This window comes from Diadema antillarum, unplaced genomic scaffold (assembly GCF_040938485.1).
Source record: "Diadema antillarum isolate AM-2024a unplaced genomic scaffold, OU_Dant_1.0 seq00001588_RagTag, whole genome shotgun sequence".
Classification (NCBI taxonomy): domain Eukaryota; kingdom Metazoa; phylum Echinodermata; class Echinoidea; order Diadematoida; family Diadematidae; genus Diadema; species Diadema antillarum.
The window spans coordinates 396,981-413,846 of record NW_027272305.1 but is presented as its reverse complement, the minus strand read 5'-3'; the positions used below and the strand labels follow the sequence as shown (position 1 = coordinate 413,846).

The 16,866-nt window shown below is 37.2% G+C and overlaps 1 protein-coding gene across 6 annotated transcripts in view; it reads right to left on the bottom strand.

Moving 5' to 3' along the window:
* LOC139710922 (diacylglycerol kinase zeta-like) overlaps positions 1–16,866 on the bottom strand; it is a 319,565-nt gene that overhangs the window by 124,557 nt on the left and 178,142 nt on the right. The window contains exon 1 of one of the 6 annotated variants that reach the window (XM_071622845.1): positions 3,727–5,309. The exons of the other annotated variants lie outside the window; for them this stretch is intronic. Coding sequence (XP_071478946.1) covers positions 3,727–3,791 — 65 coding nt within the window. The 5' untranslated portion in view covers positions 3,792–5,309. Of the gene's footprint in view, positions 1–3,726; positions 5,310–16,866 lie in introns of those variants that run through there. 6 annotated transcript variants of the gene reach the window in all.

Sequence of the window (16,866 nt, the reverse complement as noted above, 5' to 3'; positions counted from 1 at the left end):
GACATTCTAGAGTCCAACAACTGCGTTCGTAGCTATGTTTTTCGCTTTAGAAATTAAGGGGGAGGCGCACCGGGCTCAACTGCTGGATGCGAGCGAGCGAAGCGAGCGAGCTTGAAAATTTTGACATTTTACAGTCCAAAAGCTGCCGTTTGTAACCATATTTTTTCCCTTTTATTCATATATATACATATTTATCTTATTTTCTTTGTTTATTCATTTATTTTTATTATTATTATTATTATTTTTTTTTTTTTTTTTTTTTTTTTTTGGGGGGGGGGGCTTTTTGGGGGGGGCAAAAATGCGTTTTGCCCCCCCACTTTTTGGATTGGGGGGGCGGCCGCCCCCCCTGCCCCCCCACTTCCGGCGCCTATGTTCCACAGTACTTCATGAGAAGGAGAATGTATGGAATTTTCCACCTCACTCTTTGCATCAGCATGCCGGCTGATCTGACCTGGCTCAGAGCTACCAACAGAGGGCAGCATGCAACCTTGTCAGGAGTCTCCGCTTGCATTTGAATGATATATGTACACTGTGATAAACAGCTCTGCAACTGAACGTCAATGGTCATTGTTCAAGAAGGCACCACAGAGGGCGCTAACCATTTTCAGACATATCTAACATTGAATATCTACGAAAAGACATTCAAGTAGTTTCCACAACAATACAGAGGGACTTGACTCTTTTTTGTTGTTGTCACTGAATACAAGAAATTCATTATTAATCAAGACATTATGCACATCCCATGAAAACAAAAGATTTTCCTTGACAACAAGAAAATTTGTCAGACCTTGTCCTACCTAGTAACAGCGAATGAATACAAATCAGTTCACACTTGGCCTTTACCATAATATATACAGTAGCTGCTGGGCAGGCAAAGGAATCGCAAATTACTCATATATCTGAGACATAGCTAAATGTTAGAATGTGTTATGAAACTCCCTTTTGACACCTGATCATGAATTGTTAACTGCACTCAAAAGTACAATACTTATAAAGCAACTTCACAGTCTTCCATTACCACAGGCTACTAGTATATGAGTATATATATCATGGCATTGTGACTGACCAATTTGAAAACATAAATATTGAATGATCCTTATTGTGTTGAATGTAAAAAGGGGAAGAAAGATGCAATTATTGAAATGTCTTGAAATAATCTTGCTATATCAAAATGAATACTTGTATATACCTCAAGCATTAAATACTGCTGGGGGAAAAATCTTGCATTCTGACACACAGATCGAAAGTTTTAGAATGACTTTCTGATTTCAGCAGATTAAATATTTTCCATGGATGCACTGAGCTCTCTGTGAAGATCCATTTGACGCATGATAATATTCTTGCATTATTTTGTGTTGTCAAACTGTCACAATGCAGATTAACAGTGCCATGAGCATCCATCCATTGGTGGTCAGCTGAATGTGTGCTTTGCATAGAGCAACTGTCATTATAGTTGTGTCATGATGTAAACCCCCTGTGTGCAACATTATTCTGAGACTGCAACATAGGCATGCTTTGGGAAAACATTCCGTATTTCAGATCTATGTAACTTTTTATAGATATTTGTTACGGCCAGACATGTAACAAGCAAAGTTGTAGAAAAAATGCCAAGTTTGCTATGATGTGAAATTTTATGACAAATCCCTGATTCTTATTTGTTTCAAATAACCAATAACTACAATGTACATTAATGTCCAGGCATGACTTTTGTACACAAAACAGTGTTAGAAGCTTAGAATTTACTTGCAAATCCGATAGGAAACGTTAATTGATATTCATTAGCCACATACAATGCAAACAAAATGTGATAGGAATGGAATCGCAAGTGAAGCTTTCATTGTACTGTGGCATTGGGCGACTTATTCATCGGTTTGGGCGCGTTCATGCGTTTGACCAAAATATGCGAACTTGGCAGGCTGTCCACTGAGTCGGGCATGCGACCATGGCACATATTGAGTTAATAGAAGCAATTTCACTCTTTGGCAAATATTTTGCACAACAATCACGCATGAATATCCAAAAATATCACAGCATCTCCACTGTCTTTTACTCCAAAGAATTGAATTGCCATTGGTGTTGAGAACTCTGTTGTTGTGTTGTCATGGTTACAGTATAATGTCACAGGGTCGCATATCATCATATTGATGTTGCCTTGTAGATACCATCACAAGATAGGGGTATCCTAGCAACACATCACACATTTATCATAATCACTGTGCTAAAACAGATGGGAGAGCAGTGTCCCAAGACATTGGAGCGTGATGAAGCAGCTGTGTCTTACACACAAACAAAGACTGCTGCTTATCTGTCAAAGAACTCGCATGTTGTGACAGCACAGCCACTACCCACTGGCCATTTCATTTAGGGACATCAGTGGACAAAACATCTTAAGATAATGACAGACACTCAATGAAGCCACAGATATTTTTTTTGAATTTTTATTATGAAGAGGTTAGAAGCATTAAATCCTAAAAATTCACAACAGAATCAATGGCTTGCAAAACCATACTGGTATGTTTTCTACTAGTTTCACAAGGTCTGAGCACATTATTGGTTTGTTTTCATCTTTACTATAGTTTTGCAGATTGCCTTGATATATAATTATACACAGAATGAAGTTCAACCATATCAACATGTATGGCGCTCAATTCTATTCTCCCAAGTTCAAAATGTCCGATATCTGCTGTAAATGCAAATATGCCAACACTGAAAAGATATTAAAGACACTTTTACTTGTGAAAAGAGATGTGTTTTCATTAGTGAAGATTTTGACATGATTAATTAGACTGCCTTAACAACAAGACATCAAACAAAAACATATTGTAAAGATGCTTCTACAGTCTACACTCACTTATCATGCACATTTTTAAATGGACAATGGAGAAGTAGCATTATTCTGTACATATAGCCAAATTTAAATATACCTGACTGATATTAGCTGTTGGCAGACCAGCTGGTCTCCAATGAAAAGGCAAAACCAATGAACAATTGTCCAAAAAGAAAGTCTATATTTGGTTTGAGTTTTAAATCTTTTTCTAATCCTCAGAAACTCTGCAGCAATTTACTAGCATTATACAGACACAAATTCATATCATATCTGATTTGCAGTCTGAACTCAGTTTTCGGTCCATTACTACTCCATATCTTGAAATCATCCGACATGGACTGACACAAAATTGTCATCGCATTCCAGTGCTAAACCCCTTTGCGAAAAGTACAAAAGCACAATACAAGGAAGTGTGAAAGTCGCAACAGGAATGTTTATCGCTGTGATATCATGTACATTAATAACAACCAAAATACTGTTGCAAGAAGGAACTCAGACCAAAAAAGAGGCGTATTTCCACTCATATGACATTTCATTTTCATATTACTTCAATCATGATACATACAAATACAATGTAAATCATAAAAGTAAGTACATACATACCCCCAAAACATCTTGCTGATAATTAAGTGTCTTGCTTTTAAAAGCATGTCTGGCAATATCACTTATCTGAATGGCCACTGGTCCTGACGTGGGCAGATAGCTGGGGTTGGACTGTGGTTATTAAGTGTAAATACTTAAAATTATCAATGCAATGTTCTGATTCATGCATTATATTAGTTGCCACCAGGTAAATCTCAGAGATTAGTAGCTCTTATCCATATAAGTGGTTTGAAAGGCAAGGAGCTATTGTGTATTCACCTGTCCCTTTAAAATGGTTTAAAAAAAGGCAGACTTACCAATAGCTCCCGCGCCTGCAGTGCAGCCTGCCCGATCCGTCTGCTCGTCCAGTGCTGTACATCATATTTGCGGCCGTCCACACGCAGAGATTATACACACATCACAGACTCCGCAAAAGCTTCAGAGACACGTATCTCAGTTACAAATCATGGCACAATCCAAGTGCAGTTAAGTGCCTGTCTTTCAACGGTATGCAGTAACAATTTCAAATGTGCGGAAGAAAAAAAAAAGCACATTCGTACTCCAAATAATCCGAGTTCAACAGTTCCTCAGCAAAATAGGCAGCTTAGTTGAAAAAGAATCCACCGTGGAGTTTCCGTGGAGAAGGGACCACGCTCTTGTAATAAGGCAATAATTCCCCATAGTTCTACAGGGAGTGAGATTGAAATGAAGGCTTGAACTTAAGTTTGGGAGTATTACATATTTTCTTCTCCTACATACCACTTTATATCACTGATGCAAATGAGTGAAACTTTGAAGCATGCCTTGTGCCAGGAATTGCTTGCATTTTCATAATTGTATTGACACCTTGCAAAAAAGAAGAACCTTGCCCCAATACAAAAAGAATATAGAATGTTGCACCACTTTAATTACCACTTGATTCAAGTTACTGATAATGAAATGGAATCCCAGCCTGATATCTGATGTTATGATTTAAAAAACATTTCTCTTAAAGCCATGAACTTGCTGCAATCTAAAGAGAGCTGTATTTTCCTAGGTCAGCAGCAATTCAACTCAACCTTTGAGAGAATTGATCATACCTTAATTTTTGTTTTCAAAAGGTACAAATTTTCCTCAGCCTATTCCTCTGTTGTTAAAACCTATCTGCACAGGTCAGCAGCAATTCACCTCAATCTTTGAGAGAATTGATCATGCCTTTATTTTTTTTTTCAAAGGGTACAAGTTTTTCTCAGCCTATCCCTCTGTTGTTAAATCCTATCTGCACACTGGTCCTGGCTGGTACAGCCATAAGTGACTAAAAGGCATGCAAGCACAGCAGCAGAGAATACCCACGAACTATACACTCTACTCCGATGTCAAATGCCTGCTCTTAGTGTATTTAACTCACAGAAAAGATCGTGCCTATAGAGACCCCAGAAGCGCATCACCATGGCGACCATACTATGCCACGCTGAAAGGATGAAAGGAGAGATATTCCTATCCTTGCATCCACGGCCACTACACGGGTGACAGAGATCACTTCTCATCAGAAATATTATGGTCTGAGAATTGCATTGAGTCATAAGGAATAGATATATATCTCTGTTATTAGAAATAGATATATATCTCTATCTTCATTCCCCCCCCCCCCCCCATACACACACTCATACTCTACAGTTAGTATTGAGCCCATGCATTACAAACACTAGCTGTACTGACATATGACAAAGAGCTATCTCTATCCAGCTCATATGAACACAAAAATACATGAGATATGTCCATTATACTGTGGTCATCCAGGAGAAAGTATGCATATCACTTTATCTCATTCTGAAACACAACGATGATAATAATCATGGAAAGTATTAAAGGACAAGTTCACCTTCCTAGACATGTGGGTTGAGTGAATGCAGCAATATTAGTAGAACACATCAGTGAGAGTTTGAGCAAAATCGGACAATCCGTTACAAAGTTATGAATTTTTGAAGTTTCTGCTCAGTCACGGCTGGATGAAAAGACTACTATAGCTTGTGATGTCACATGAGTACAACGATGTAAAGAAAGAATAAAGAAAATTCAACATATTTCCATTTTTCTCGCATAACAAAAGAACACTCGACTTCTCTCTTTCAGAAGGCAGGGGGAATAATATTACCCTTAACATACGTCAGTAGCAAGTCGAAGAAGTGTGCACTTTATTCAAAAAGTAAAGTTTTGTGAAATTCTCTTTTTATTTTCGTTATATAGTTGTACGCATGTGACATCATACACTGTAGTAGTCTTCTCTTCCAGCAGTGACTGTGCAGATACTTAAAATATTCGTAACTTTTGAACAGATTGTCCAATTTTCCTCAAACTTTCACTGATGTGTTCTACTAATATTGCTGCATTCTCTCAGTCCTTATGTATATGAAGGTGAACTTGTCCTTTAAGATCAAGCATTCTGAAGTTGTTCTCTGGAAACGATGAAAAAAATGAACCCAAAAGCAACTATTCTGATAAATGCAAAAGAAATTTGGTAGGTCCATCACAAGAGATAAACAGATGTGCCAATGAAGACCGTATTTTCTATTATACCTGTGCCTTAAACATTAAATGTGTCTGGGGGATAAACAGGTTTTACAACCATAAATCTCTTTTTATCGGGACTGTGCTTGACCAACTTTGAGTTTTCAGTCAGTGGTGTTAAGTGCTAGTAAATACTCCGCGGCTCTTCTAAATTCTCTTCTAGTGACATCACGCACAGCTGGAAGGGGAAGAGCATACATGATTTATGGTTGCATCAAGTCACATTAAATGACACCGTATTGAAACTTGATCGCCATCCCCACTCTTCTCTCACTCCAAAGGCCCCTGGTTCTCTGATCTTCTTCACTCTCCCTCTCTCCTGACAACCTCTACAAGGTTGCATTATGGAAGCATTGACATTGCCACCGAAAAACCATAGTTACACGTATCACATTCCAGTTTTTCATTGGTAGTTGCTAGGCAGAAGACAATAGCATGCACACTACCTACCCTAGCCCCCCCCCCCAAAAAAAAAAAAACAAAACAAAACAAAACACACACACACACAAACAAACAAACAAACAAACAAAAGAAAAGAAAAAACAAAAAACAAAACAAAACCTACAACTAAAAAACACAAATTTATCTTAATATTACAGTTTTTCTTGCACATGCGCATTTATGCAAAAACATCAGAATATTTCTAGTTTTTCTCGCAGTGTAAGTAGCATATCAAACAACCTTGTTTGTTTTTTCTCATTCCACATTTTTCTTTGATGTATATGTCCCTGCAGACTCTTTCTCCATTCGCAGTAATGAGTTGGTATCAGAGCAGTATGGCAAAACAAATGCAAAGAAAGAGGAAAACACAGTAGCAGCTACATTCAGTAATACAAAACTACTCTAATTCATCACATCATCTCCCTCTTCATCACCTCAGGCATCCTATATTCATCAATGAAACGATGATGTCTAGTCCTCGTCTGGAAGTCATAGCATAATATAACAAACTCTACATGATGGAGGGAGCGATACAGTCATTTTTTTTTTTTTTTTAGTAGGGAGCGTTCAATCTCAAATCAGAGTATCTCTTTTTATAGTAATGAGAATGTGATCTCCCGCCCACCATGAAGGTTTCTGAATACCCCAGGAGGTGAGTGTAGGTGTAGTTCTTTCCCATACTTTGCTACAAAGAAATTTAGCTATCTGAAAGTGTTCATTTTACTGAGCACAACCTCATGTCATATAACTTACGTACAGTATTAGCATCATTTGGAGGCGAATGGAAATATTTTGCGTAAGTCTTCTTCATGTCAGCACATGCTGTTATTCAGGCCAAGTACAAGTGGCCTTGAAATGGTTGAGACCTTTCATGCTGGGCAACACTGGAAGTGACTCGTACTTGTGTCATTTACACAGACAAAATAGCGGGATGTTGATCATGATCCAAATACCGAGAGCTTTTGTGCCTGCTCAGATGGACAGAAATAGCCCGTTAATTGCTTATCGCAATAATTTGTCGACCAAACTGCACATGCTGGATATCTATCAAAATGGTGACCCTTGCCCATGTATTCATGTGCCGTCATGACTTGTGTTTGAATGACGGAATTCAAAAACAAAAAATCCATGTTATTTGCTCCGTCATCCACACACTCGTCATGGTGCAAATTATCACTTTTTTTTTCTCATATTACGATGATTCTGAAAAAAAGAATTAAGATTTGTTTTGGTTTGGATCACAATGTTGATCACGCTATTTAATTAGATTTTTACATTCACACTGGCAAAAACCATCAGATTTGTATCATGATGCAAATCTCAAGATTTGTATCCCGCTAAACTGTTTACATTTGTTTTTCCTCTGTTTGCCTATGATGGTCATCCTTCCTTACTTCCTTCATAGCTGAAACAAGTTTTTCAATGAAATCAGATCAAATGGAATCAGATCAAATGGAATCAGACCAAAGTTCTTGAATGGAATCACATCATTTCCTTTTCCTGTGATATTCTGGGACAATTTTGACTTTATCTCTAGCAGGAAATGGGAATTCCAACTGACCAGAACAATATCTGAATTAAGTTTTGTTTTTGTTTTTGTCTTTTGTCTTTGAAGCCACCATACTTGAAGGCACATTTCTGTGATAACAATTTTTTATCATCCTGCAGAGGATTGGACTGCACTCCACTCTGAACATGTATCATTCTCTCTTTTCAAGCACTCTTCAGTTTTCCCAGAATGAGCTTCTCGAGTTTGATTCCTACAAACAAATTGGCAATACTGCTACTGCGGAATGAAAACAACCTTCTCATTAGACTGGCGAGCATGCTACACATTTCTCATTTAGAATGCACAAATGTAACTAAATATATAAAATGTCTACATACCTGCCACTTTTGTGGTACATTTAATGACCTGGTCATGATTTTACAGATTCTTTAGCAGACATACAAATTTAGTCATCTTTACAACTGTTAAACCTGGCCTCTACAAGGCTGCATACAATGTACAATATGCAAACAGAGTATAGTAAATCCATATTTAACAACCTTTTTGCATATTCTTTAAGGATTTTGTTCATTGTCTTTATCCTTCCTAAACATTCAATGGCACTTCCACACTTTTGGAAGAAGACTACACTGCTGCATCCAAATTTTGGTCTTGATCAAATCTTTAATGCAGAAAAAATCTGACACCCACAGCAGTTGTCTGCATTGATGCGTGGACATCGTCAGGACATCACACCTCTCTATAACACGTAAAGGACAAGTTCACCTTGATATACATGTGGAATGAGTGAATTTAGGAATACTAGGAGAACACATCAGTGAAAGTTTGAGGGAATCAGACAATCTGTTCAAAAGTTATGAATATTTAAACTTTCATGGCTGCTGGATGAGAAAACTGCTACAATTTGCGATGTCACATGCATTGAATGATAAAAAGAAAATATAAAGAAAATTCAACATATTTTCACTTTCTCATATAATAAAAGAGCACTTGATTTGCCTCTTGCAGAATGCAGGAACAATAATATCACCCTTCACATATGTCAGTAACAAGTTGATGGAATGTTACTTTTTTTCAAAACATCATTTTTTTGTTTTGTTTTGAGTTCTCATTATATTTTTCCTCACCGGTATATCGTTCTATCCAGTTGACATCACAAACTGCAGTTCATCTTCTCATCTATCAGTGTTTGATCATTATTTTGAAGTTATCAACATTACGTTTCACACTTTTAGACCAGAAAACTTAATTTTTGTCATCTTTTGGTACATGCTCAATAGAAAATTGCAATGTCATCATCAGCTCACTCATTTACATATTCCTATCAACTGTTCAAGAATCATTGTACAAAAATTAGCAAATCTTTAAGATTTCACAACTTCCTTACTTTTATTCTAATTCTGATCAAATTTTCACTGTTGTGCTTGCCATAGCTTTCTCAGTTCTTTTCATAATAATTTGTATCTGGTCTGGAATTCCCCTTCAAGATTTTGGCTAACTATCATCCCCAAAACACTGAATATCTACATAACATTTTTAATATGTGTGCAATCTCCTTTAAGAAAATATAAAAATCCAATGTCATCTGTTGAAATTAATATTCCATGTTATCTACCTTCTACTAGAACACAATGACCTTCTTGGCATCCACACATACACGTATGATTGTAAGACATTCAGTAAACAAGGTATAGTCCACAAGGATTTCATATCTCAGAGAGAGGTTGAAACTATAATCAGCTGCTCAAGACATCAGTTTCCTGGCAGTGCTGAACAACAAAATCAAATGAAACAAAATGGCTCATTACTTCACACAGAAAAAAATATATGTGTGTGTGTATATATTAGCTGTGGTATATGATGACATTTAATCAATGACCTGACACTAAACAAAAGATCCTAAAGAATCTTTATCTCTAAAAAATACAAATACTTCTGTAGCATACATATATTCTATATATATATATGGTCTTCTTTAACCAAAGAAAATAGTAAAGGCTATCATACTATGGTGAAGCAGATTTTGTTCCAACTCAAAAATACATCTAAGCTGCCAGCAAACATACAGTACATAAATATACATACACACCCATATATACCTAGATCTATATGTATGAGATGCATTCATATATATAAATACACGCACGCAAACATAAATATGTTTATACCTTCAATGCATGATACCAGATTGTTTGGACGATGACTTCCTGTGCATGTCATGTATATGATAGTCCTAAATAATGTGTAAAAGATCATGCACCATTTTTTTACAGTAAATGAGAAGCATTCTTAACGGTGATTAACCGCCCAACAAATCAAGTTTATAGAGCATGATGTTGCTCTGGGGTATCAAATGCAAAGATGGTAAAAACAGGATGGCATTTCTATTTCTAAAAGTCCACACGTACTCAAAAAGCTCGCCATCATTTGGCCTTCAAGGAAAACATTTAGCCTTTTTTTTTTTGGACAAAGGCTTCCAAGATCAAGCATAAAAGGCACAGTGGCCATTACGTACTATTTGCAGAACAACTTACGTGATTATTGAGTACAGATCTAGTTTAGAACACTGCTGGGCAGCTGGAAGTTTGATCAGACAAACAAGATACAAGGTAATAGGCATGCTTAAAGGGATTGTAAAGTTTTGGTTGAGACCTAATTTCAGGTTTCTTACATTTTTTGGTGAGATAATGAGAAAACCTCTTCTGAAATATGAAAGAGCATGTAATTTCATGAGGAATTCAACGTTTATTTGATAAAAATTGGTCTTGAAATGGCTGAGATATCAAAAACAGAGCGATTCTAATAAAGTGTGGGACCCACATTTTATTACGATCGCTTTGTTTTACTTTTGTTTTTGGATGTTTCAGTCATTCAAAACTCGATTTTCATCGAATAAACTTTGAATTCCTCTTAAAATGGTATGCTGTGTACTACTTCATAAGTGTTTTCTTGGTATCTCGCAAAAAGTTAAAAGCCCAATTCTCATCTCCACCAGTACTGTACCATCCCTTCAAATAGCCAGTGATCTAGTTGCAGTGACCATGAACAATTTTCTCTGTGAATAGCTCTATGAGGAAAATATATAGCACCATGTAGAAAACAAGGAAATGATGTATATCATTCAGAACGAGAGTGATATATGAGCTACATATATGATGTATCTTTCAAACTTACCTTCCTCAATGATGGCTCTCCCACACGACAATATGAAACTAACTCTTGGAATCACGTAATACCATTATGCGCTGATTAGATTAGGTCAAAGGACAAAGGTCACTGTGCTTTGGGTAAAGATGTCATTTTCAAGGTGTAATGCATCTTAAGCTGGGAATATTATTGGGAATATTATTGGTAATATCACCTGGTCAAGGTAAGAAGTAGTACTCAAATGTAAAAGCTATTATTTTCTTAAGGGCTTAATTTTTGTGCATTTCACGAGTCACTATTGAACGGCAACTTTAACAACATGTAAAAATATTGCCATCTGATCTTAAAAGGAGAGCCATTAGTGAGCTTACAATAACCTTAGTGTCAAATCACAAAAAACAACACCTCGTTGAAATATCTGTACACAAAAATAACAGCTTTTACAGTATACATAGTTAGTTATTCTGAAATGACAGGAGTGAAAGGTCAAAGGCCAGACGGTCAAAGTTCACTAAATTCTTATCAGAATGTTATTTTCTGGCTAGAACTTGGCTATAATTCCTAGAACGATATTACTGGTGCATAGACAAAAATTGGAAAATATTTCTTTTGCAGAGAAGGTTAAAGGTCAAGGTCAAGGTGAAAGGTCAAGATCAATTAGCTTGAACATCAAAATGTGAGTGAAGGGACACATATTCATGTCCCATGATACAGTGATTGCATGAGAAGAAAAGGCATCTATGTCCACCACGAATCAGTTGAATTGCTCTCATTTTCTTTTATGAGTTAAAGAAAACGTGACCACTGCCTCACATGCCCACGACATGTTTTTGTGATTCTCATTACAGATCATGCCATGTTCAAAGGTTTCTATGCGCTTCATGCATCCATGAATCATTTAAATCAAGAAACCATGCAGACTGGGAAAAGGAGCAAAACAGAGCAATATGTGACTGCAGCAGGCAGTCCTTTGGGATGCCTTGCCCTTTTGTGAAATCACTGTACGTGCCATATCAAGAACATTGTCTCTTATTTACACTTTGACAAAGCTCTTTGATCCAGATCACTGACTGATGATTAACCTTTAACCCTCTTTGCAGAAAGTCAAAGAAGAAATCCGGGACTACATAAAGTCATACTCAAATGAAAGACAAAAATATGAAACGCTCAGCTATGCTCTTAATTTTACAAATATGTGACGGAAAATATTTTAAATCATTTTGTTTGATATTTTCATTTTGCGAGACGCATTAAAAGTGAGCGAGACTGTTCTCTACCACAATGCAATTCCCGATGACGTACGACCTGCACTTCCATTTTCTACGATCGCTGCCTGCCCTTGCCACAGAAATTGTGTGTGTGTGCCACTTGTATAAAGAACTATGTGTGAGTGTGTGTGTATGTACGTGTGTTGTCGCAGCGTTCAGCTCACAGCGTGCGTCGCGTCGCGTCCCACTACACCGTGAACCATATACATACGTACAGCATACAGTTCATACATCGCTTGTTCTTTCATTTATAATTTTCTCTCCGCTCTAATTACCGCCCATTTTGTTAATCTCCGTTTATTGCCGTATGTTCATTCTATGTGGTTTTACTGCAAGTGTCATGTCGGGTCCACCTGGATATGCTTTCCAACCAGAGTGGAATCAAGAAGAACTGACCAAGAGGGCTGCCGCTGCTGGCAGTGCTGATGCACATATCCCATCACGCGTGCACGAATGTCATCCTGGAACCAGTGCGACTCAAAATGGTCTTTGCATACGACTCGATTTGGATTAAATTTGTATGTCTTCACATCAAATTTATCCGTTCCAATATTGTTGAGCCATTTTGCACACCGTTCCCTTTCTATTTCTGGGTTGGGTATCTGAAAGAAGCTTTTTTTCTTGCCTTTCCCAGGCTTATTCGTACACCCGTATGCCTGACACATCGGCATCTTCGCTCAATGTTATGATGCACGCACGATGTCGAACAGCATGCATATCATGCATGCAGCTCAGTGTATACAACGCAGTTGTGCAAGGTACTGTACGTGTATTGAGCTCCTCCTATATATACGCTCCTCCGCAAATAAACTTCGCTCGAGCAATGTGAGGGTGAAACGTCATCGGGTCACGTGATTGATTTTGATTCCGTACAGCAATTTGAACTGTTTGGCTGAAAATATTCCCAAATGTAAAAATCTCGTTTGCTGCAACGGTTATGAAGTGAGGTATATCATTAAGCTCATCGGAATCCTGGATTTCTTAACTATATTATGAATAATCTTTGTATAGGTCGTGGATTTCTTCTTTAAGAGGTTATCAATTGATATTTCTGTCCCATTTCACTAAATTATACTGTTACTGGACTCAACTAATATAAGTTATGCCACAGAATGGGGGGGGGGGGTAAACAAAATTTTTCTTTGTAAAAGTAGAATTAACATATAAAGGGTTTCAGCTCTAACTGGTAATCAGTGCATCAACGTCTCATGTAGCGCAAACTGCAAGGAAATCCACCAAATAGTTTTGCTTTATGAATAGTAATATTAACAAGACACAACAGGACACATACAGATGCATGGAAAACCTGAACTTCGGGGGTTACGGAATAGACATATCAGAGGCTAGGAAGATGAAACATCAGCGACAGTCAGTCAGAGTCATAATTCTCACCATACTTCTGATCTAGTTCTGCATATCATGGGGTGGGATAGAAGTTCTCTGGGGACGTCTTTCATACATGTCAGGAGTAATCTCCGAATCCCAAGGTAACACAACAACTGTCGGTCTCATTCCATCGGCTCCACCAGCAGAAGAGCAGATCTCATCAAAATATCTCCAGCCTAATGACCATCGCATTGCGATAAACCCCCCAACAGTGTTGTTTTGGCACTGACAGAATGAGATTCAAAATAGATCCATGAAGCTTTTAGTTTCAGCAAACAGAAAATAGTGTAGATTAAAAAAAAAAGAAAAGGTAAAAGGATTAAAAAACATCACTCTCCCTGTCTCCTTAAAGGGACTGTACAGTACTGGTTGAGGTGGGGATTCATGTTTTGAGCATTCCTAAGTGAAATAATGAGAAACCTCTAATGAAATTTGAAAGAGCATGTAATTTTCAGAAGGATTCAGCATTTATTTGATGAAAATTGGTTTTCAAATGGCTGAGATATCCAAAAAAGTGATAATAATAAAAGGCGACATGCCACGCTTTTATTAGGATATCTTTGTTTCACCTTGTTTTTGGATATCTAAGCCATTTCAAAACCAATTTTCATCAAATAAACTTTTGATACCCCTTAGAATTGCATGCTCTTTGACATCTCATGGAGTAGTTTCTGAATATCTCGCAAAACGTTAAAAGCTAAATCCTCACCTCGACCAGAACTGTACACTCCCTTTAAGCTGACATTTTTATCATCCTCAAGAAAGGTTGTTTCTCTTCTTCTTCTTCTTCTTCTTCTTCTTCTTCTTCTTCTTCTTCTTCTTCTTCTTCTTCTTTTTCTTTTTCTTTTTCTTCTTCTTCTTCTTCTTCTTCTTCTTCTTCTTCTTCTTCTTCTTCTTCTCCTCCTTTGCCTCCTACATTTTGTGTTCTTGCAACAAACAAATTCTGGGTCCAGTGATACAACTGTGAATACAATTTGTAGCTCAATAGTCAGCCCCCAAAAACATTGCAGGGAATGATTTTCCAACTCAAATTTGATTAGCAATTTCAGCTGATGAACAATATTTTACATGTTATCCTGTACACTTCTATGGAAGAAAACTGCTACACAAAAGTTAGTTTGTGTAGCAGTGTTGTAAAAATGCATAGCAAATTGCGATGCGATACCAGAAAAATTATTCCCTGCATTGGGATTTGTAGTAGTCCCAATAATGATAGTCTCATCACAAATGTATAGCTTATATCACCCATCTTGTTATATACCCTGCCTGGTCTTGCAATGATAACTTTAGCTGAAAGAAATATTACTGCACATTTATTTTCACATAACAAAGTACTTTCCACTCACTTTGATGAAAATGCACAAAAACTGAACAAATCTACCTCAATCAATTAGGTAATTGCAGCATACGTAACTGCACAAACGGGCTTGAATTTTGTCAAGCATCCTGCAAGCAGATAATGATTTTGCTTATCGCTACAATAGGACATTGTCAGGGAAAACCCCTCGTAGTGTTTTCCACACAAGACCTCCTAACTGACTGATGTCATTTTCTTGTTTGACTGCAGTACTTTTTCTAGTTGCACAATTCAGAAATTATAATCACATTTCATCCATGAGAATGCATAATTTCACTGTGTAAACAAGATGCCTTTGGTGTCATTTTCATTCACTCAAGTCTGAATCTGTGAGACTATCACTGACAATATATTGCCCTTACACGAAATTCGGCAGGCAGGCACACCAAAATGGAGCGGATTGTTCGGTGATGAAACATTCACGAAGTTATTCCATCACCCCCTTGTCCTGTCGCCCCTGATGGATGTCATTCACACTGGTCTACGATGTCCAGCAGGGATGCCATAAATCACAGACTTCGGAGATTTTCGCACCTATAAGCAGAGGCACATCTTGTACCAGATTTCTCAGCCAAGTTTTGCTTACAGTCCTCCTTATCTCTCCCCCCCCCCCCACCATCCTTTCATGCAGGAAGGGGGAAAACAGCAATAATATATCATAAAGTACTACACTGTATATATATCCAGCTGTAGGGAGACATTATATGCATACGGAGACACAAGACCTTAGGGTCTCCTTAAAGTCTCCCTAAAGTCTTCAACTATGATATTCCATGTGTGCATGTGTATGTGTGTATGTGCTTGTGTAACTGCATATGACAAATAAGACATTCCGAGAACCTTTGACCCTGAACAAAGAGTAAATAAAAAGGCACAGGGAATAAGAGAAAAACAGTAACACTGCTAACCAATGGTATAAAAAACAACAAACAAACAAACCAGATTTCTGTGATTCGAATTGCTGCCAAATCTTCTTGGTATAATTTTCATTTATTTATCAATTCATTCATTAATTTCTAGCATTCATAAGATACAGGAATAAAAACTTTTCTTTCATTTAAAGCCTATTTTGTTCAAATGGTATTGTGTTCATTGGTTGCAGAATTATTGGAATTGCCACTAAATCACTAAATTAAAAGCTAATCTGTAAATTGGCAACATATTTTAGATGATTTAAAATGCTTTCCTTTCAATGTGGTAAAACATTTGTACAGTCTTTATTCTGACTTGTGATAGTGCAGACGATATCTGCAACTCTCCAAATATGCAGTTGTCACTCCACATTTTACTACTCAGCTTATATTTGAGAAAGATAAGGTGGAACTGTTTGAATCATTTACATTTTAATGAACTTAAACAGTTCTATCACATCTTTCTCCAACATTTCCTTTGTAGTTTAGAGTTGGCAATTCAATGACAAGACAATAACTGCCACATCTACATGGATACATGGCTGAGGTATTCAAGGTATACAGCAGCTGCATTTTTGCGAGCACTTGTTTTTGTTTGTTTGTTTGTTTGTTTGTTTGTTTGTTTGTTTGTTTGTTTGTTTGTCTTTTTGTAAAGTCCCAATAGCATTGCATGAGCATTTTAAGACCACGGGGGCATTTCATGACGGAACTTGTCGGATAAAATATCTGACAAGTCACTTTTATCCGACAAGTTTCGAGAAATTCTTTAGTCTGATTGGCTGATTTCTCTGAACTAGTCGGATATAATTGACTTGTCGGACATTTTATGATTGGCTGATTTCTCTGAACTAGTCGGATATAACTGACTTGTCGGACATTTTATCCGACAA